Source organism: Miscanthus floridulus, chromosome 17 (genome assembly GCF_019320115.1).
Source record: "Miscanthus floridulus cultivar M001 chromosome 17, ASM1932011v1, whole genome shotgun sequence".
Lineage (NCBI taxonomy): Eukaryota > Viridiplantae > Streptophyta > Magnoliopsida > Poales > Poaceae > Miscanthus > Miscanthus floridulus.
This window is the reverse complement of record NC_089596.1, coordinates 108,388,618-108,409,687: the sequence shown is the minus strand read 5'-3', so window position 1 is coordinate 108,409,687 and position 21,070 is coordinate 108,388,618. Positions and strand designations below refer to the sequence as shown.

The following is a 21,070-nucleotide window of genomic DNA, read 5'->3' as shown; positions in this document are numbered from 1 at the left end:
CATTGTAATACTAAATGGTTGGCCATGCTTTTATTTCAAGTTTGTGTATGTGAAACTCTAGCCATTGCCAATTCACTAATAAAAATAATTTTGTATTGTAGGGGTCGGTTGTTCACTATGATCATCGATCTGCCAACAGTCCAAGAAATATTACTGTACCATGTAGAAGAAATGGTACATGTCTTGTATTCATAGAAACTCTGGCTCTTTAGAGCTGTGTAAATTAAGTTGTTTAGGTTCAAATCTAACAAGGGCTGACTTAACTTTTTCTTGTAAAAAGAGATCTAGAGGCCCAGATGAAGCCAATGAGGTGGTGGAGGAGGAACAAGAGGTATACCTTATAGAAGGGCAGGTATGGCTTGTGTTTGGAGCTATACACAATATAAGGTGTTTACATGCAAATTAAACACATACTGATTTTAATTTTTCTTATAAAAAGAGATCTAGTGGTCCTACTGAAGCCAATGAAGTGCTGGAGGAGGCGGAAGAGGATGCTACAAATGGTGATAACAACTTTTGTGCTAGTTGTGATAGTCGCTACAAGGCAAACACATTTTGGATTAGCTGTGACGAGTGTGGAAAATGGTATCATGGAAAATGTGTAAATATAACATCTAGTGAAGCAGAGCATAAGGAACACTATGAGTGTCCTGATTGCTACTATATATGAGAGGGTCGGTTGGTCATGACTACTAGACCCTATGGTATCAAATTTTGTCCAAGAGATACTAGACAGATTGAGTTTGCATGAACTCCATTATCTCATGGTGGGATTTTTGTTTTCATTTGGCATCATTGGCTGTTTTTCTAATTGTGTATGTTCTTGTACCTCTTCAGTAAAATTTGCTACAGCAGGATCACTGATGATAACTTCAGTATGCACACGTTTAGTATGTGAGACATGACACTGCCACTGTAACCATTATTAGAATCGGTCAAAATGAGTTAACAAAGACATGCAAGGTTCAACATTTGTGTTAATTATAGATTTCCAGAGACGATACCGTATGGCTGCCTCTGTTAATCCAAAAAACAAATAAAATCCAGGAAGCTCGTCGATGAGGCCCAACGAGCCCATCCATAGGGCCTGCCGCCGCCCAAAATGTTCGCGCTACCACAGCCCACCAGTGTCATGAGCCTTGATGAATTTGCGTCATTGTATTCCGATACGTCATGCCCCTGGCTAGATCCGCCCCCTAGCGCCCTTCCCATCGCTGGTGATTGAACTGGTGTAGGAGGCCGCCCTAAGTCGGATCTAGGGGCTCCGCCGCCGTGTTCGACTTCAAGGCTTTGAGCTAGTTCCGACCATTACATATATAGTTGAGAGAGGGAGAGAGGGGGGAGAGATACAAGAGGTCGCCACATATCCTACATACATATGAGAGCAAATTTTAGGAGCAATTTTATTTTTACTGTTTTTGACACAAAAATAGCTCATAAAGGTGATGGATTAGATGTACCAAATGAGACCTTAGATGATTGTACAACAGCTGCCCATGAAGGTCATATACAGTAGGGGCAAAGGGAAGTACTCCCTCTGTACCAAAATAAATACACATCTATGCTTCCCAAACCTTTCTAAGTTTGACCAAATATATAAATAAAAACTCATACTTATGATGTGTAATAAGTACCGTTGGATTGATAATAGAATATTCATAATAATTTTATTTAAGAATACGTAAATATTAATATTATTTTCTATAATACTCGGTCAACTTTAAAAACGTTTAACTTCTTGGGAAGCAATGTATGCACTTGTTTTGAGACGAAGCGAGTAAAATCAAATTCATATATACAGAAGAAGAAGAAGAAGAAGAAGAAGAAGAAGAAGAAAAAAGCGTTCACACAGGGAAACCGGAGAGGTGTGGGATGACCTGACCCAACGTTGCAGCATCTTTCCCGTGAGGCCGTCACAAACGAGACTCTACACACCCCAACCCAACACAACTTCCCCTGCCATTTCCGCTGCTGCTCGACGCTGGTGTGCTGGGCTGCTGGCGGCTAGCATGGACTCTCCGCCGCCCCTGCTCGCGAGCTCTCCACGCTCGGCGCTACCAGACCATCCTCAGCACGGCCAGGCCACGGGTTCTCCTCCTCCGGCCCTGCTCACCAGCGCTCCATGCTCGCCGCTACCAGCCGAGCCGCTCCTGCACGGCCAGGCCACGGGAGCGCCCATGGAGACGCATCCCCCTGCGCCCGCGGCGGCGGCGTTCTGCCCGCCGTCGTACACCGCGGAGTGGATCTTCAGGGACTTCGCCTGCCGCCGCGCCGCCTTGTTCCGCGCCCTCACCTCAGGTCTACAAGCACCCCTCGCCGTTCTTCCTATTCTTCTTGCCCCTCGTGGATCTATAAACTGAAGGAGTTCCTCGATCGGTCGATCCCCACAAGAGTGCTGATTTTTCTTTTTCTTTCTCTTTTTCTGTCATTTAAACTTCGCTTTGGTTTGTTCACTCACGGTAAAGTGATGAACCTCATGGCCTTTTGTTTCTTTCATGCGTCATGCGTGCTGATCGAACAAGTATCAGCATTATAAAGTTGTTTTTACGCTTAAGGCATTACAATCTTGGTCATTTGCAATCTGCTTCTAAAAGACTGCAACCTGATGCGTTGAGGTTTATTTCCACATGAAGGAAAAAAAAGGAATTTCTCAACAAGATGAAGAACACAGTTGGATTATTAAAAAAAAAAACACAACTGGTCATTGTTTGTTTGGCTGCAATTCTCAAACTTGACGCTTTCTTACAAGTTCAGAATGAAAATGCGAAATTCCTGTAATTCTCTGCAATTACTTCGTTGTGCTGGCTACCTGTCTACCTCTACTACTAGAACATTATGTGATTGTGCTATTCCATTTTCACTGCTGCTGCATACTTTGTGCTGTCATATGTAGACAATCTCATGTCAACGGTCAACCTATGTCCCAAATCTTAGCTGTGTCACTATCAAACATTCAAACTATAACCTTGTGTACTGTGCAGATGAGAAGGCGTTGTCTCGTAAGTGCAACCAAGGTGGGTGACTGTTTGTGGGACCAATCAAAAACCTCGCTCGAACTTTTCTTAATTCTTGGCCAAGTGAATGGGTTTTGTTTGGCTCCTAGGTACAGAGACCCTGTATCTGTATGGCAATAGTGATGGGAGTTGGGAGGTGCGGCCGCAGAAGTTGTTCATGCCGCTGGGGCAGCCTGAGCCAACAACGCTCGGCATCAAACTAGTGAGGGGCAACATGAAACGCACAAAATGGCTCAGACACATCGCCATGCACTGTGACGCATGGCTCATTCGTATCTCCTCATTCCTTGGTGCCAATTTGGAGACTAGATCAAGGTATTATCCTATTTCTTTTCATTATATGTGTACCCCAGTTCTAATAATTTTGTTTTATAGATCATGTATGAGAACAATGAGCAGGTGAGAAGAATTTTAGTGTCGACTAAAAGTTTCTGAAAACTCACCAAGATATATCATCTCTTTAGCTAGTACCTCACAAGCACTAACAACATATCGTCAAGCATTATTGCCATGCTCTGTATGTGTTTCTTGAGTATGAAAGATTATATTATACTTTGAGCATTATTACCATGCTCTCTGTGTGCATTTGTTTTCTTGAGTCTGAAAGATTATCTTATACTTTGAAGGATTAACTGTGCTTAGATACTGTCAAGACATTTTAGTTTAAATTCAATATGTGGGATCACTATCAGAGAAGTGAAGACATTGAGGTTTAGCACAGAATGCACCTGCCTTCTGCTTTCTCATAATATGCACTTGAGTTAAAATGCACATGTGAAAAGGAGTATAATCCTTGATGCCTACGGTTCTTGTAAAACACTACAACCATTTTGTCGACCAAGTAGTACTTACATGCTCAGTGTTATTGCTATGCCTTTGCAAATTGTCTAATTGGAAGAAAAAAAAAACAACCCAAATAATTGTTTAGCAATAGCACAAACTGGATTTTCTTCTCAGGATGATCTTACTAGTCGTGTTCCATTATTACACAGTATGGCAGTAAGCATATGCAAATTAAATTTCTACCTTTTTCATGTTGCCTTTTAGCTATCCTTAATATAAAAGAAAAACTAACGAGATGCCTTATTCGTACGTGGGAATAGATTTGCTTGGGTGAAACAGTTTGCACCAATGCTTTCATTTAGATTAGTCTTTTTTGTGAGGCGACATAAGACCTTTAACATACTCTTGCTGTCTTGCAGCGAGTTTCACAATTAAATATCCAAAGTTGGCAAGTACTCTCTATCTGGGAACGAATTTAATATCAATAGTAATGGTTGCTTAATATTGCATGGACTTTTCATACCTCGTGTCAAAATTCTTCTATTCTTCCCAAATCATCATACATTACCTAGTAAAAAAACCTTTATAGCAAAATGGAAACGTTGGCTTATTTGGTATGATTATGTTCAAAACACCTTGTTTTTAGAAAGCTCAGTAATTAGTGATTCTTTTATGCTGCATCATCCACATGGATTATTGTCTCACTTTCAATTACAAAAACCGTTGGACTATGTTCTTGAAACTGTTCTGTTAGATTTCAGTTATTAGTATTTTTCCCTGCATTGATGTCATTTTTTTATGAAAGCTCTACCTGAACCCTTTTTCAGAACCAATGATGTGATCATTTTTGTTTAGCAGGCAGCGTTTATCTGATCGGATGAACAGCCTGCAAACTGTTCTTGAAACACTCATTGCTAGTGACACGTATCGCCGCATATGCAGTCTAGAAAAAATGGTATGATGGTATGTTGCTTTTTTGTTTCAAAGGAATATGGTAATGTCCAATTTTCTTATGGAAAGAGTTATTGGTTGGTTGTTGAACAGAATGAGGATGAGGATGAAGGCTGTGGTACTGAGCCAACCATCTGTGCAAGCTGTGGCAGTGGCTACCATGCGAACGGGTTCTGGATTTGTTGTGATGTGTGTGACCGTTGGTTTCATGGTAAATGTGTGAAGATAACAGCGGCTCAAGCAGAGCGAATAGAGCACTATGAATGCCCTGAGTGCTGCTCCGACAAGAAAGGGCATGGTTACAATGTGGACCCAATGCTTTCTGTTCTGTATAAGCGATACTAGATATGCCCAAGTCGTATTACTAGTGAATTTGAACTCTTCTGGACTTCTGTCATGCTATATAGCTTTGTTGGGCTAGTTGATATTGTTTTGAACTTATGTGGTTTCTGCTTTAAGTTTGGACTGTTTATCTGCAGCCAGCATGCACTATATTGTTGTGTACTCATCCGTTTTAGATATTGTGCTAGACTTCTGATCTCGATTTCATACTTCCATCGATCGATGTTCTTATTGGTTATTGTTGTTACCTCAGTTCTGAATTGTATAGGTTACTTTAGCTTTGTCCTAAATCAAAACTTCTATAACTTTGAACAAATATGAACATTGTCTGATTGTCCTATTGGATCCTTTCCAATTAAAGAGGGAAATGTGTCGTGGCTCCTTAAACTTCTCTTTCATTCTCGCATGGGCTTATGAACTCCCAAAAGTGATTATTTGGGTCTATCAATTTTTGATGTTGTTCATTTTAAGTACACTCTAAGTCTAATCATGGATCCGAATTTATACTTCGAATGAACCACTTAGAAAGTAGAAATCTATGATACATTTCACTCCAAATTAAATACTTAAGTGTTATCTTAATCTCTTCACTATGATAAACTTAGGTGAGAGGACATTCAGTCTCTAATAATAGATAAAATCATCAAGAGAATTGTTGGGTGCCGAGGCAAACTTTTATCCTATGTGGGGTAGAATTACTTTGATTAAGACTTGCCTTGCTAGTATTCTTTCTACTTAATTAATGTCCTTTATTAAACACTAGACTGGATTTCCCTTATTACTGTAATTCTAAAAAGATTTAGACAAAAATACATTACAGTCAACAAGTTCAATAAATACACTAAGGATATTTCATAAAGAATTTAACAAACACTAATTGATTGTTGTAGACGCTGGTGCGTTTGTTTATATATTTGATCAAAACTAGAAAAGTTTGATTAATAGCTTTGAAGAGTTCACCTATATGATTTTATTCTATTGTTTCATAGACATTTAATTACATGGCTCATCTAGAATTGAAAACCGAGACAAGAGGGTTTCATCTACGTGAAGCTCACTTCTTCTCTCTTTGTAAAAATGTTGCCATATCATTAGAAATGCTTAAGTAGCAACCTACTAAATACAGATGAACCTTATATGGAAGTTCTACTAGGACTGGCCTTATGAGTTTTGACAGCCTAATGATCATAGAGAATTCATGTGCAATTGGCGTTGGCGACGACCTAAGATGTTCTCACTCTTTTGGTCGCCGCGCTAGCTTTGAAAATTAAGTCACAAACCCAAGGGTTCGGACGTAGCATCTCACACTAAACCAAAGGCAGCGGAACGGATGCGGTTGCATTAGGAGTCCAGAAAGCATTGCACTCACCATGCATTTGACATGTTCAAGGTTTCTCGGGTGGGCTGCCCTGTATCTTGGGATCACGCATGCGTGCACGAAGATAAGATGAACAAGCAGGAGAAAACCATTCGGTCCAGTCCACGCAGTATATGAGCTTCAGCGACGCCAAACGCTATCTGTGTCAAATTCGTGCTCGCAAGCCATGGGTCGCTTCACGATTTTGCCCCTTGCATACGCCCTTGTCTTGGTCGCCACGGCGTGCCCCGTGCTGGGCTATGTCCCTCACGGCGCGGCGCCGCAGAGCACCGGCGCCGCCGGGCGTCACGCCAACGCCCGAACTTACATCGTCCTGGTCGAGCCTCCGCCTGCGCACACCCATGAAGACGACGAGGCCGCGCACCGCCGGTGGCACGAGTCGTTCCTGCAGAGCTCCGGCGGCGGTGTCCGCCCGGGCCGCGTTCGCCACTCGTACACGAGCGTGCTCTCCGGCTTCGCTGCTAGGTTGACCGACGACGAGCTCGCGGTCTTGTCCCGGAAGCCAGGGTTCGTGCGGGCGTTCCCGGAACGCAGGGTGCCGCTCATGACGACGCACACACCGGGGTTCCTCGGGCTGACTCCCGACGGCGGCGTCTGGAACGCGACCGGCTACGGCGAGGGCACGATCATTGGGTTTCTGGACACCGGGATCGACGAGAAGCACCCTTCGTTCCGCGACGACGGCATGCCGCCGCCGCCCCCCAGGTGGAAGGGCGCCTGCCAGCCTCCTGTTCGGTGCAACAACAAGCTCATCGGCGCGGCGTCGTTCGTCGTGGACAACACCACCACCGACGACGTCGGGCACGGCACGCACACTACCGGCACGGCGGCCGGCCGGTTCGTGGAAGGAGTCTCGGCCTTCGGCCTTGGCGCTGGCGGCACGGCTGCCGGGACGGCACCCGGCGCGCACATGGCCGTGTACAAGGTCTGCGACGCCCAAGGGTGCTTCGAGTCCGACTTGCTGGCCGGGATGGACGCAGCCGTGAAGGACGGGGTCGACGTCCTCTCGGTGTCCCTCGGCGGCGTCTCCACGCCGTTGGACAAGGACCCCATCGCCATCGGCGCGTTCGCAGCGGTGTCCAAGGGCGTCCTCGTCGTGTGCGCCGGCGGCAACAGTGGCCCTTTGCCCTCCACGCTGTCCAACGAAGCGCCGTGGATATTGACCGTGGCGGCCGGGTCTGTGGACCGGAGCTTCCGTGCCAGCGTGCGGCTCGGCGACGGCGAGATGTTCGAAGGCGAGTCACTAACTCAGGACAAGCACTTCAGCTCCAAGGTGTATCCGCTGTACTACTCAAACGGCATGAACTTCTGCGACTACTTCAACGTCAACATCACCGGCATGGTGGTTGTGTGCGACACCGAGACACCGGTGCCACCGATGAGCTCGATCGAGGCAGTCCGCGAGGCTGGCGGCGCCGGCGTCGTGTTCATCAATGAACCGGACTTCGGATACACCATCGTCTTGGAGAAATACTACAACCTCCCCATGTCGCAGGTGACCGCGGTCGACGGCACCAAGATAATGGGCTACGCCATGAAGGGTGCGTCCACGACCAACCATACGGTAACCATCGTGTTCAACAGCACAGTCGTTGGCGTGAAGCCGGCGCCGATCGTGGCGGCCTTCTCGTCGCGCGGCCCCAGCGTTGCCAGCCCCGGCGTGCTGAAGCCCGACGTGATGGCGCCGGGGCTCAACATCCTCGCCGCGTGGCCGTCGGAGGTGCCCGTCGGGGGCCCCGAGTCGAACAGCTTCAACGTCGTCTCCGGCACGTCCATGGCGACGCCGCACATCACCGGCATCGTGGCACTCGTCAAGAAGGCGCACCCGGACTGGTCGCCCGCCGCGATTAAGTCCGCCATCATGACCACGTCCAGCACCATCGACAACGACGGTAACCAGATCATGGACGAGGAGCACCGGAAGGCGAGCTTCTACTCCCTCGGCGCCGGCCACGTTGTCCCGGCGAAGGCCGTAGACCCCGGCCTGGTGTACGACCTCGGCGTCCGCGACTACGCTGGCTACATCTGCAGGCTTCTCGGCGAGGCGGCCGTGAAAACAATAGCCGGAAACACCAGCTTGACTTGCACTGAGGTCGAGCCTATCACCGGGGCGCAGCTGAACTACCCGGCGATACTGGTGCCGCTGCGAGCTGAGGCGTTCGCCGTGAACCGGACGGTGACGAACGTCGGGCCGGCGCAATCAAACTACAGCGCCAAGATCGAAGCGCCGAAAGGCCTGACGGTCAAGGTGGAGCCGGCGGAGCTGGAGTTCACCAAGGTAAATGAGAGGAAGACGTTCACGGTCACGGTGAGCGCAGCCAGCAGCGAGCAGGAGCTCGCCGAGGGGGCCCTGAGCTGGTTGTCCCATGACCATGATCACGTCGTGAGGAGCCCAATCGTGGCCGACTCCAGCCTTACCCTGAGTTGATTGCCATCACTGCGTTGTCCATTGCGTGCGCGCGCGCGCGTATGTACCCTCCGTAAAAAATGTCACTCTTCCTTTTGAGCATTCAAACAATCCCAACTTCAAATAAATATATAAAAATACTAATATTGATGATTCTATCATTAGATGGGCAATGAAATATACTTTTATAATACATATATTTGGAAATTGGTACTATTTCCAGTTTGGATCCTAATTAAGCTAATATAATTGTATATAGAATATATTTGTATACTATTGTTAGCCATGTAAGGGAGATATTTATATGTTGTATATCTATTATAGGAAAGCGAGTTGAAGAGCGTGCTATAAGTTGAAGAGTAGAAACATAGCATGGTGTTCTATAGAATCAATTTCTATCTTCCACCCTCACTGCACCACAACCCAAAAAGAGCATGCTAAAGATCATGTCCGTCGTTGTTTACATATAACGACGACTTTATTAGCAACTGTAGGGTCCGTCGCTATAACCTTTAGCAACTGACTGTCCATCGCTGTATACCCCTTTCAGCAACTCCAAATCAGTAGTTGTTTTAAGGTTGTGGTGTAGTGCCTATAAATTTAAGATATTCATATATGTGAACTTTTGTAAAGTTGTGGAATCTCAAATTTCAAGCCAAATAGCCTAATCCATTGAGTAGATTCCAATACCTCTTATAGTTAAATTTTAAGAAAGTTTGATTTAGACTAAACTCATAATGATATTTCTTTTAGACAAAGAGAGTACAAGTAAAGCCTCATGCCCTCATGTGCATGTGCTGGAATAATGAGTCACGGCTATATATATGAGCATGCAACCCGCATCCTGGTGCCCCGGCACGAAGCCTATAATTTTGGACCAGTCCAAGCTCGGCCTGGTCCGCCCTCCTCCATGCCTGTGCCAGCCCGTCCCGAGACACTAGTCCGTGCTTGGGCCGCTGTCCCAGACCGGCGGGTAGCATGGCCTGGTCCGAAAACCCTAATCGCTCATTTCCCACCCACTGCGGCTGCTCGTTTTCCTCTCTAGCTCTCTCGCCTTGTGTCTCTCCTGTTTCGCCTCTCGCGCTGCCGCCTGCCACTGCCATTGCTTCTCTCGTCGTCCTGCCCATCTCCCACGACGTCTCCACCACCGGATCTTGCAGATCTCCTATCGTCCTCCTCTCCTCTCATACCCTCGTCTTCGTCCCAACCTCTCTGGCCGCCACATCCCATTGTTCTCATCTCTCTCATTGTCTTCCTTGTCTCCGGCGACCTCTCCACTGCCAAATCTTTCAAATCTCCTCTCATACTCCTCACTCTTGTCCTCTTGTACTCTTACTCTCGTCTTCCCCCCAAACCCTAGATCTCTCATTGATATCGTCACTCACCGTCAGTCAAGGTGGTGCTCCTGCCACAGTGTGTCTTCATCTCCACCTCTCTGGCCCCGGCTATGTAGGTAATTCAAAACCCTAGACCCTAGATCTCTTCTTCAGATTCCCCCCAAACCATAGATCCCTAACCCAATCTTGGTTCTCGACTGATTTTGGTCGCAGGTCGTCGAGCAATGCGTCATGCTGGTGCCGCACGTGCCATTAAGGAACAAGACCGAGAGGGAGAAGATGATGAGGTTCGGGTGACCATGGATGATGATGATGTCGACTACCCTAAAACCATCAATGAAGACCTCATTGCGTTCGGGCTGACCCCCGACGACGTCGAAGACATGGGCGGCGCTGCTGCTGCCTTGTTCGGTAGCAGTGCTGCTCCGATCAACTTGGAGGTAGCGCCGGCTAGTGATGTTGCGGGCTCTAACGATCATGACTCGCTCACTTCTACCACTGGTAAGCGATCTCAATCTGCTGTCTAGGAGGACTTCACTAAAGTCTTTGAAACTGTGAATGGTAAACCTATCCGTGTTGCTGGAATTTGCAAATTAAAGTCTAAGTTGCTTGCTAATTCTAACGTTGGCACCGGACATTTGCTTAGGTATCAGAAATCATGTAGGAAGAAGGCAGATCATGCTGCTATGGTTCAAACTATGCTTGCTTTTAACCCTGATGGATCTCTTAGAAACTGGGAATATAATCCTAATGTTGCTAGGGCTGAGTTATGTCACTTGATTGCCAAACTTGATCTAACTTGATCTTCCTTTAGCAGTAGCTAACACAGAGGCTTGGGATGATTATATTCAGCGTGCTAACAACCCTAAATATGTTAGTATCTAGATTTACCACAGCTAGAGACTTGCTTAAGCTATACAATGGAAAACACAATCATTTTAAAAATGTTGTTTTTCCTTGGCGTGTCGTCTATTACTTTGACTTCTGATATATGGTCTGGTAATGCTAAGGAAGATTACATTACTGTTGTTGCTCATTTTATCAATGTTGACACCTGGATATCTAGCATAGTTCCTAGGTTCCACCACCACTGAGCTTGGTGAACTCATTTGGCAAACATGGGCTCCTCCAAAATGGAATTTTTTTTTGCATAGGTAGCCTACAAAAATTGCCTTCGGACTGTTGACCACCTACAAACTAGTGGATGACCAAACCAACGTGTTTGCAGGACAACCGATGAGTGGATTTGGAATGCCATTAGGCTGTGGGTGGGTGGAAACTTCCCGTACACGGAGCATCGACAGGGACTCGGTTCCATCTCACATTATCGTCAGTCGACAACGAGCAAGTCCTCTGGACTACCGACTAGAGCAGTCCGAGCACTGCCGCTACTTGTTGCTTGGGAGTTGTGGAAGGAAAGGAACTCAAGAATTTTTTACTGTTGTCACTACGCGGAAGACGTCATTTCCAAGATCAAGGATGAGGCGAGGCTTTGGTACCTTGCAGGAGCTCAAGACATAAGAGAGATTGTCCCAATTATGTAACTATGTCTTTGTATCTTATGTTGTGCTTGTGCTAGGTGCTGTGTTTCACATCAGGACATTTTTTTTTCTTCTTTCCTTGCAGATCTCCTGCCATTCCTTTCAAAAGGGAATAGAGGATACCTGTTCAATTAGTTTCTTTGAGATCCTCTGCACTTTCATAACTAGTCGCATCGCCAAACTCCACCGTGGTCCGTGGCCAAGGCGGTCAACGAACATCGGAGAGATTGTCAAGAATCGCACCAAAATCAAGAGAAGCTACAGGTACGACACCGGCGGAGCTTCATTAAGGCAAACAAAAAAATAGGCCTCCCCCAACTTTACATTCCTCTTATAGAGTTCTGTACTTGACCATGCTAAGATATTGATAATTTATCTATTTTACCACTGCCCCTAAGGGCACCAGCAATGCAGGCTAACAACATTGTTAGCCTCAACAAAAAATCATGGTACACATAGACGAGGGTGAGTGTGAGACACTGTCTTGCAACGCGGGCATGCATGTGAGTGTAGTATCTTTTTCAGAGTCTTTTCTCATCATAGCTTCACACCAACTTGGAGCATTGGGGAAGCCCTTACATGTAAAGCTCTGCTAGTGTCCTCAGATTTATTGACTGGAGAATAAAAAAAAAGATATATAGACTGGCCCCCAGGTCGCAGCCACTGACGCATTAGTGTAATAGTGTCTGTCAGTCAATGCAAGTGTCATGGTGTCACGCTTGCTGTGCTGCGCCATAAACAAAGATAGATTAGGATTGATGCCCTTGCGCTGTCGTTGGCCACCTAAACAAAGACAAATTAGCATCGAACTACACATTTCAAATTTCTAAGAATCTGTTGCAATCCATATTATTGCTGCTGTTTCTTTTTTGCCAGAAAATCCAGCTGCACTGCAGCAGCATTACTTTTGCCCTGCCAGAGAGGACCACGCCAACCGGGTCTTCTCAGATTTGGCAGCATCTTAAACAACAGTACCAAGTCGTACATCCAGGATACAAAAGGCTCACATGCACAGTAACAGATAAACAATGCACACATACAAAATGCAGACAATGAATAAGATGAATCAGACAAGCAGAAAGCAGCATATAACCACAATTAAAATTGAAAGCAAACAGATCGCAATATTCATAATCATATCTAGTTAAAATTTTGTTAATCTGAACCACATAACTCAGGTTAGTCCATTCCAATCCAGGTTTCTCAAAAATCTTGAGAAGCGAGGCACATTGCTGGAACCAATTGAAGACTCGGGAGGTATCCGGCTATTATTGACTTGAGCTACATACTCTAAGTCCACTCCAGAGTCCAGGCTCACTCCAAACTGTCTTGCAGCAGTAAAAATGTACACAATCTACACCATTATTGGTGGAGAAGACAGAACATGAATTTCTATTCTGCAGATAGACCACAGAGAAAGTCTGTTAATTCAATCCTATTAAACAAGTAATGTTGCATCTGTCGGTAAGTTCAACTGTTCCAAGCTACCATCATCATTAAGATCTGCGCACATATCAAAATCAGACGAGTGACTGAATAAAATGGACTAGAAAGCAGCATGGCAGCAATCACAATCCACCACTAAGAGATTACCACAATTGTATCCAGATGCATCAGTAATCTTATTCTTAGCTAATGCACTCAGTCCATTCAGTTTGCCAAAAGATCATTTAAAAAATGCATTACCATTGACAGCAAACTCATTCATTACCATTATTCAGTCCATTTTCAGAGACATGTAAACATACACTTCATTTCTATAGAAATAAAAACAACAAACAACAATAAAAAAAGGGCGTACCCAGTGCAGAGAGCTCCCGCTCTGTGCGGGGTCTAGGGAAGGGTGTCAGTGGTAAGCCTTACCCTCGCCTGTACAATGCGAGGAGACCGCGACTCGAACCCGGAACCTTCCGGTCACAGACGGTAAGACTCTACCGCTTGCAACAAGCTCACCCTTCAACAACAAACAACAATAGCTAAAAATATTCAGACACACTTATCAACACCTCAATCTGGATATTGATAAATGGTTCTGTATCTTGTAGCAATAGTGTGCCCTTCTCAGCACCTAAATCGTGATCACTGTCAAAGCCAACAGCATAAATAGTAAAATCATTTCTAATTCCAACGTTCTATTACTTAAAATAAGAAATAGATAAAAAAAAGCATGTTAGTGTCCTTGTTATGTCAAATAGTCTTAGATTCTTGAAGTTAAAAATAAGTTTTCTTTGGAGATATTTACATCACACAAGCTAGGATATTCAGGGTGATGGACCTCCTGTTTGCTCCTTCAATATCACAAAATAAGTTACCAAGGGGTATAATTCTTGAGTATCAAATAGAAAACTCCCCTAAAATATATTTTTCTCCTCTCCATTATATATTTTACCTTTCACTGAATCTCAAAATTTGAACCGGCAAAAAATCTATTTCCTCTGCCCTTATAGAACCAATGCCTCCAAGTATACCATCCCCTTCCACACGAGCAAAATTCCTCAGTCCACGAGCTGAGAAAGTAGAAGAATCCTTTTTTTTCCTGCTGGGCTCCAACTAGACGTGACAATGGATTAGCATCCAAATCCATATGGATAATGTCGGCACGAAAATTCAACCCATGCCGAGGCATACGAGAAGCCAGAAGGGTCTGCTCGATGGAGCTGGAGATCCGCTTGGCTTCAACGCAGGGATTATCGATTCTGCGCACTCCTCCCGAGACGTGCCAGTCAATTTGACCATATAATTGACAAGGAGAGAAAGCTAATCACTAATTTAAGGCGGAACATGCCGGTGTTGCCAGACAGTCCCGAATGTGCGGCTCTGAAAGCCGATGTGGAAGGAGATCGACTAAATAGCCGATTCCAGCATACTCATAAGAATAAATCAGTTAAAGCTCATGAAATTATGGAAGAAAAATCGGTTATCATTCAGAATGAATATTGTTATTTAGAAAAATATTAGTCAATAACAATAGGATGTCAACACTAATTAGTTTATGCTAAGCCAATGACTGTAAGTAACCGAATCCCTTTTTTTATATAAAGAATTCAGCTCATCATCATTTAACAATTTAATAGAGATAAATCTAATGAACATATTAGATCTCATCTATCGCTATGACCAGTGGGGCATGAGGTAGAATCATGCAGGCCGTAGAAACAGAAATAAATTCGATGACCCTAACTTATTACTAATATCAGTGGGGACATGAGGCAGAATCATACGGGCCGTGATATAATAATAAGATCATGTTGCTAACATATCTTTCAAATTACCCTTAGTTCAACGGTCTCATGACGTGAACTGCATATGTGAAAACACTCGATATCGGCTAAAACATCCAATTCAGGCATAGCGCATAATTAAGGTCATGCCCTATCAGGAAAGGATCTACCAAATAACGATCCCCGCTCTACGGTGTTAATAATGGGGTGTGGGGCAAAATCACATAGGTCATGATAACAGGCCATGGGACGGTTTTTGTTAACCGGTAGATCTATTCAAGACCAAGCATACCTTAACCGCACACTGTGCACGATCAAGATTGACTATAAAACAGCCAATAAAACATAACTCATCGTTTAAGGTGCGGATTAGATCAGTTTATATTAATAAATGATGAGTTAAACAGGATATAAGGCCGATCTAGATCAATCCTAATCGGACAAAGTGATATTATTGTAATTAAATAAATAATAAAAGCAATAAGCAATATCGGTATCTTAATAATCTATCCGAAGGACGCTACTCTTAGATAGAGCCGATAACTTGACCTTAATCTAGTTCGAGCAGTGGAGGTCGACTGGATCGATGCAGCCGTATTTAAACTAGACAAGAATCGATAACTAGCTTATACCAGAGTCACAGTGGAGGTCGATCGGATCGATGCAGCCATACGAATGAAAGTATAAGCCATGACGGTACTTACAGACAAAGTTAGAGGTCGGCCGGAGCGATGCAGCTCTGCTCGCTGAAGAACTCTCCGAGATCTACTCTACTACTACTCCTAAGGGGTGGCCGGAGCCGAAAAAGTAAGTAACTTGTATTTGATTGATTGTGTGTTTGATACAATGGCCGAAGGTTTATATTTATACCATAGGCGGATAAGAGTCCTGAAGGGACTTGCCTGACAAGATATATCTAAATAAAAAAAATATTAAGATACAATGACTCTAATTCCCCTTTCGTAGAGTTCTTGTCAATAAAGCTTGAGCATGTCTACCTCACACTCGTGTATTTTACAAGGAACCAGCACACGTGTGTTTTGTGGCAACAAAACACACAGATTCCAAAAAATAGCAAGGTAGCACACGAATTTTGGCAGCCTAGCCAACACAAGAGTCCAGACAGACAAAAGGAAATTCATGTGTTTTTTCCATGAGTAGCACACGAAAAAAATAAAGGGGAAAAATCGTGTATTTTTAAAGGAAGTAGCACACAAATGTAGTTGTAGTTGTAGTTGTAGTTGTAGTTGTAGTTGTAGTTGTAGTTGTACTTGTACTTGTAATCTATGTGAAACAAGACCAAAAAATAGAGCAGATCTGTTGCATATCTATTGTACTTATACTTTGTTGCAGCCCACAAACCTAACGACAAAATGACCCACCAAGGCCCATTAGCCCAGGAAAACAAATACATGTAGACCAGGGCAAAAAGGGGTGAAAACCCCAGATCGGAGCAGGGGAAAAGGGGGATCACCAGATCCAAGGAGGTAGGACTCATCTCGACATCATCCAAGGTCAGTACACTCCATATCCAACCCCTTGCTTGTGTTAGATCCCTGATTTGTTGATCTCAAACAATCTGTGCAAAGGAATTTAACTCATTAGTTTGCAAATCAAGAGGCTAACCTTATTAGATTTCCTTTTAGCACAATTTGCTCTAGGTATATGTACTAAATGTAATGTCTGTAGGGGCCGCGGTCCCTCCAGTGTCCTCAAAAAAATATGTACTAAATGTCTCGTGGAAGAATAATTTCTAGGCACAAAGTACTAAATTAGTCCCGGTGAACCTCTAGGAAAACAAAGGTGGTACTTATGGGGCTGGGAAAAACAGGAGTATTACCTGAGAAATGGTCATGCTCATAGCATCTGCAAACATAAATGTTGCCCTAATCGTCCACAGTAAACCCCTAAGAATATTTCAGCATAGCGTCTCTCAGCCTACCATCCACATGGCCACATAAAACTAGAACAAGATGGGGCTCGCTACGATGGTTCCTGATAAACAATCAAGGGGCACCAACAAAAAAAAACCACATAAATGACCACCACACTAACCACACAATTCAGCACTAGCCCCACAACAATGCTCGAACCACCTAAACCACATGCTGCTGGGCCAACGGCATGGAGGCACAGGCTCCAAAAAGCCCTCGCCACTAAACGAAAAAAAGAAACAAGAACAGAGGTCTCATCCAAGGAAAACATGCAGTAGATATGTTTTCACCTAGGTTACTAGGAATCAGAGCAATAATTTCAGCACAAAGGCTCACACATTTTCCCCGTTAAGATCAGAAACTAGTCTAGTAGTGATGAGGCTAAGTGTTTTTGCTGAACCTGCCCCAAAGAACTAGTTCATTGTGACAACATAGAAAAGTTATAGCAAATGTGTTTCACCTTGGTTACTGAAAATGAGACCAAACATTTCAGAACAAAGGCTCACACATTTTTCCCTATTAAGAAACTAGTCTAGTAGTGATTAGCCTAACAGTTTTTGCTAAAACTGGACAAAACAACTACGTTAATTATCACAACGTACAAAGACGATCCAAAGAGCTTACCTCTAACAAACTGACAGTCCCAGTCCTAGGCACAGCCGAATTAGGATGGAATGGAACCAACCTGTTTAGAGAAATAGAACATGACCAAAGTAAGACCACAGATGACAAAAAATGCAAAATGTGTTTGCACAAATCATAGATCCAACAACCCCCACATCTTGTCCTACCTCCACCATCCTTCATCTACCACAAACACAGATCACATAGGACAGATCATAGATCAAAGATTACAAGAGACAATTTATTTCTATGGAAGGACAATTTACAATATTTTTCCTTCATATTAGCACAATCACAGAGAGAGGGGGGGGGGGGGGGGAGGAGTAGCACAATCACATATTGATAACTATTTTAGGCAATCAAAACAATATCTTATGCATCTGTTTTGTTTTCAGGTTCTGACAACATGGATGGGCACTCGCTACAAAATTTTGACCTGACAACACAAGAAGGGATCAAGAAATGACAAGAAGCCTTGCAGTTCACGTACCAGACTAACCAGTATACATTTCCAAATCCTATGTTGACAACCCCCCAGATCTTCTCTACATCCACCCTCCTTCATCTAACACAAGGACAGAACACAGATTACAAGACACAATTTTTTTTTACTGTGGAAGGATAATTTATAAAAAATTGTCCACATATAAATACAATCACAAGCATAGAGGGGGAGGAAGCAGCACAATCATAGAAACGACAAACACAAAACAAAAACTACAACCCCCACCACTTCTTCTACATCCAACGTCCTTCATATATCACAATCTCATATCACAATTTAACCAAGCTCTAACAACCAAAATAATGTTACCTATTGGGGTGGGCAGAGACTAAATCACTAATGCACTCCAAAACAATGACAAGGTGGCTCAGTCCTCTCTATAAGAGATATCAAATAATTGCAAATATTCAGCACCATAATTGCAAAAATTAAAGTATGCAGTTTATTACTAAATAATGTGCCATAAATAAATTGGAAGTATGGGAGCCACAAATAGATGACAACCACAGTTAAGAGATATAACCTGAACTTTTCATTACCTTGTGCCATGATAGGATGGGCATCCAACACCCACCACCTCTTCATCTACCTCCAGCCTCCTACGACAACAAACGCAGATCATAGATCACAAATCACAAGAGACAATGTTTTTCTATGGAAATAACAACTTACATTTTTTCCACCATAGTACCAATTGTTCGGTCTTCAAGCCTACACAACAAAAAAAACAAAGACAGTTTTAACCCACATCCTTTACTAGGGATTGGGACCTGCTATGATGGACCATAGGCGGAGTTAAAAACTTTTAACAATCAAATAAACAATAATATATTTATAAAAAAATATTACAAAGCAATCAAGAATCATCTCAAAGTAGACAAGAATGCATAAGACTTTTAACCCTTATGATAATTTGTGCACAATAAGTAGCATAGAAATAAAAGTTTGATAAACATTAACAATTTTTTTCCTATGGAAGCAAAATCACAGATCACATAGAGACAATTATTTTCTATGGAAGGACAGATCATAATTTTTTTCCCGTGGAAGCACAATCACATATCACAATTTTTTTCTAGATAGAGCATAACATAAATTATATAAACTCCAAAAGGCACAGAGAGAAAAAAATAAAATAAATCTAAATCATGTCATGGCAACTGAAGTAAGCACAACTGAATTAGAGTACTGAAACATACATGGAATTATCTGAAGAAAGCACAGAAGTGATGTAATAGTTTCTGAAGGACTTTTCCAGAGATTTCAGAGCAGTATAGAAAGCGCCCCAACCCACAACTCCGCCCCACCCGCTTCCTGCCATAGATAACCTCCGCCCTACCTGCTGCCTGCACGACGACATTCGCCCCACCCACAGCCAGCGGCGAGGACACTACCACCACCAAGCGATGCAGAGAGGATTGGGCTGCAACCAAATCCACAGCCACAAACCAAAAATCCCCCAAATCCGACACAAATCCAACCTACACATCAATGCCAAACAGAATGTTCGAATCCCCCTAGCTACATCCCAAAACCCCCCACTCAAATCTCCATCCATTAGGAAAAAGATGAGGCAAATTTTATATGAAGGGAGAAAAGCGGTGCACACAGGTACATCAGAGCTCTAGCAATGGTAGACGACGAGCAAGCAACCGATTTTGAAGGCGGGGCGACGCACGGAGGCAGGGCCCGATGGAGCGACGAGGTCGCCTCTCCAAGAGCGTCCGACCAGGAGAGAGTCGGAGGGGAGAAGACGATGGGAGAATTGGGAAAACCAGACAGGTGCGACTCCTAATTCGAAACAGAACACTATGGGGGTATAAACCCCCGGGTACCACAAGATGGTACATGGGCCGCACCAACTGAGGTAAAATCTAAACATAATTCCACATTTAAGAAGTAAAATCTAAACATGACAAAATCCAACAACAAACATAATTCACTAAATATGAGTTGTTATAACACAAAGGAAATAAACAAAAAACAATTCTTTCTATAGTTTCCTGGTATGTCCTTACACAGAAATACAATCAATAGATTACAAATCTACACTCTATTAACACAAATACAATTAACCATCTAATTCATAAAAAATATGAAAATTACACATTGCTATTAGTGCAACTATTACTTTTCCATAGTGCAATTTTATTGTATATGTATTATAAGATATGTTATAACCAGATCAACTTCATCTAAGAACTACGTCAGAGTACAAATATTACAATTGAGCATGGGATGGAGTTGTTCTAACCTGGTTCTTAACTGACTCATTGCATTGATGGCATATTACATCTTGCTGAACTCATTGCACATTATAGACTTGTGATAAAGGCTAGTGGCCTTGTTTTGCTTCTTTGTTCGTTTGTCAAGAGGACCACCACAATCTCCTTGCCACTGGCTAGATAAGTGTCATGGTCTTCTTGTTGGCAAGGCCTAAACTTCACCAATCAGTGCCACTGATGGCATAGAAAAAGTCAAATGAGGCTGATAAACAGACTCTAACCAAAGTGCTTGTAGGTGAACATTGTATAGATTATTGGGCTCCTTGATGAACTGAAACTTGGCATTGCCATTGCCAAACAAGTCAGGGGACACGTATGTGCTCCAGCATACCAAAACAGGTGGTACATGTGAAGCATGCTGTGAGTAGATTTAATTCGTTCCTATGAAAAGAAACACATAGAGAAACACAGAGATAATGACAAAACCAGATTTGTATTGGCACAAATAAACTTAAAATTTTACAATTGTTTATATACTCACACAAGTACAAAATATTGGTTGCCTAAGTGATGCGTTAGAATAATGTCGATAATTTCAAATGCATCCTAGGTGTGATTAATAATTCCTGACCTGAGCTGCCATTTGCAGAAGTCCTGAAAGCAAGAAACACAAGTTAACACTTAGGAATAATTATCATCAACACCTGAAGACAACATGTAGGGAATCACCTAATGTTTTTAGGGTAAAATCAAAACACAAATAATATAACAAGCTCATACAACCAAATTGCGTATACTCAACACTACA

The 21,070-nt window shown here is 43.4% G+C and overlaps 2 protein-coding genes and 1 long non-coding RNA gene across 4 annotated transcripts; 2 read left to right on the top strand and 1 right to left on the bottom strand.

Moving 5' to 3' along the window:
- Positions 1-1,926: 1,926 nt before the first annotated feature.
- Positions 1,927-5,303, top strand: LOC136514765 (PHD finger protein ALFIN-LIKE 3-like). 2 transcript variants are annotated; one of them, XM_066508478.1, is made up of 5 exons: positions 1,927-2,298; positions 2,982-3,014; positions 3,104-3,329; positions 4,656-4,752; positions 4,842-5,303. In XM_066508478.1, the coding sequence occupies exons 1-5, from the start codon at positions 2,010-2,012 to the stop codon at positions 5,091-5,093; spliced, it is 897 nt and encodes a 298-aa protein (XP_066364575.1). In that variant the 5' UTR covers positions 1,927-2,009; the 3' UTR covers positions 5,094-5,303. The 2 variants fall into 2 exon arrangements, with proteins under 2 accessions (XP_066364575.1, XP_066364574.1); XM_066508477.1 differs by having other exon boundaries at positions 4,653-4,752.
- A 1,298-nt stretch (positions 5,304-6,601) lies between these two features.
- On the top strand, positions 6,602-9,036 carry LOC136518336 (subtilisin-like protease 1). Its single transcript, XM_066511988.1, has one exon. It carries the CDS (start codon positions 6,635-6,637, stop codon positions 8,894-8,896), a length of 2,262 nt encoding a protein of 753 aa, XP_066368085.1. The 5' UTR covers positions 6,602-6,634; the 3' UTR covers positions 8,897-9,036.
- Positions 9,037-16,329: 7,293 nt separating this feature from the next.
- LOC136518751 (uncharacterized) lies at positions 16,330-20,448 on the bottom strand. Its single transcript, XR_010774599.1, has 6 exons — positions 20,292-20,448; positions 18,710-18,748; positions 18,577-18,636; positions 18,023-18,097; positions 17,533-17,593; positions 16,330-16,553 (listed from the first exon to the last, which is right to left on the bottom strand). It is a non-coding gene; the product is annotated as an uncharacterized lncRNA (long non-coding RNA).
- Between the last annotated feature and the right edge of the window lie 622 nt (positions 20,449-21,070).

Coding starts and splice junctions, on each gene's coding strand:
- LOC136514765 (XM_066508477.1), top strand. CDS start 2,010: ATGGACTCTCCGCCGCCCCTGCTCGCGAGCTCTCCACGCTCGGCGCTA. Junction 2,299..2,981: donor GTTCCGCGCCCTCACCTCAG/GTCTACAAGCAC, acceptor TGTACTGTGCAG/ATGAGAAGGCGTTGTCTCGT. Junction 3,330..4,652: donor AATTTGGAGACTAGATCAAG/GTATTATCCTAT, acceptor ATTTTTGTTTAG/CAGGCAGCGTTTATCTGATC.
- LOC136518336 (XM_066511988.1), top strand. CDS start 6,635: ATGGGTCGCTTCACGATTTTGCCCCTTGCATACGCCCTTGTCTTGGTC.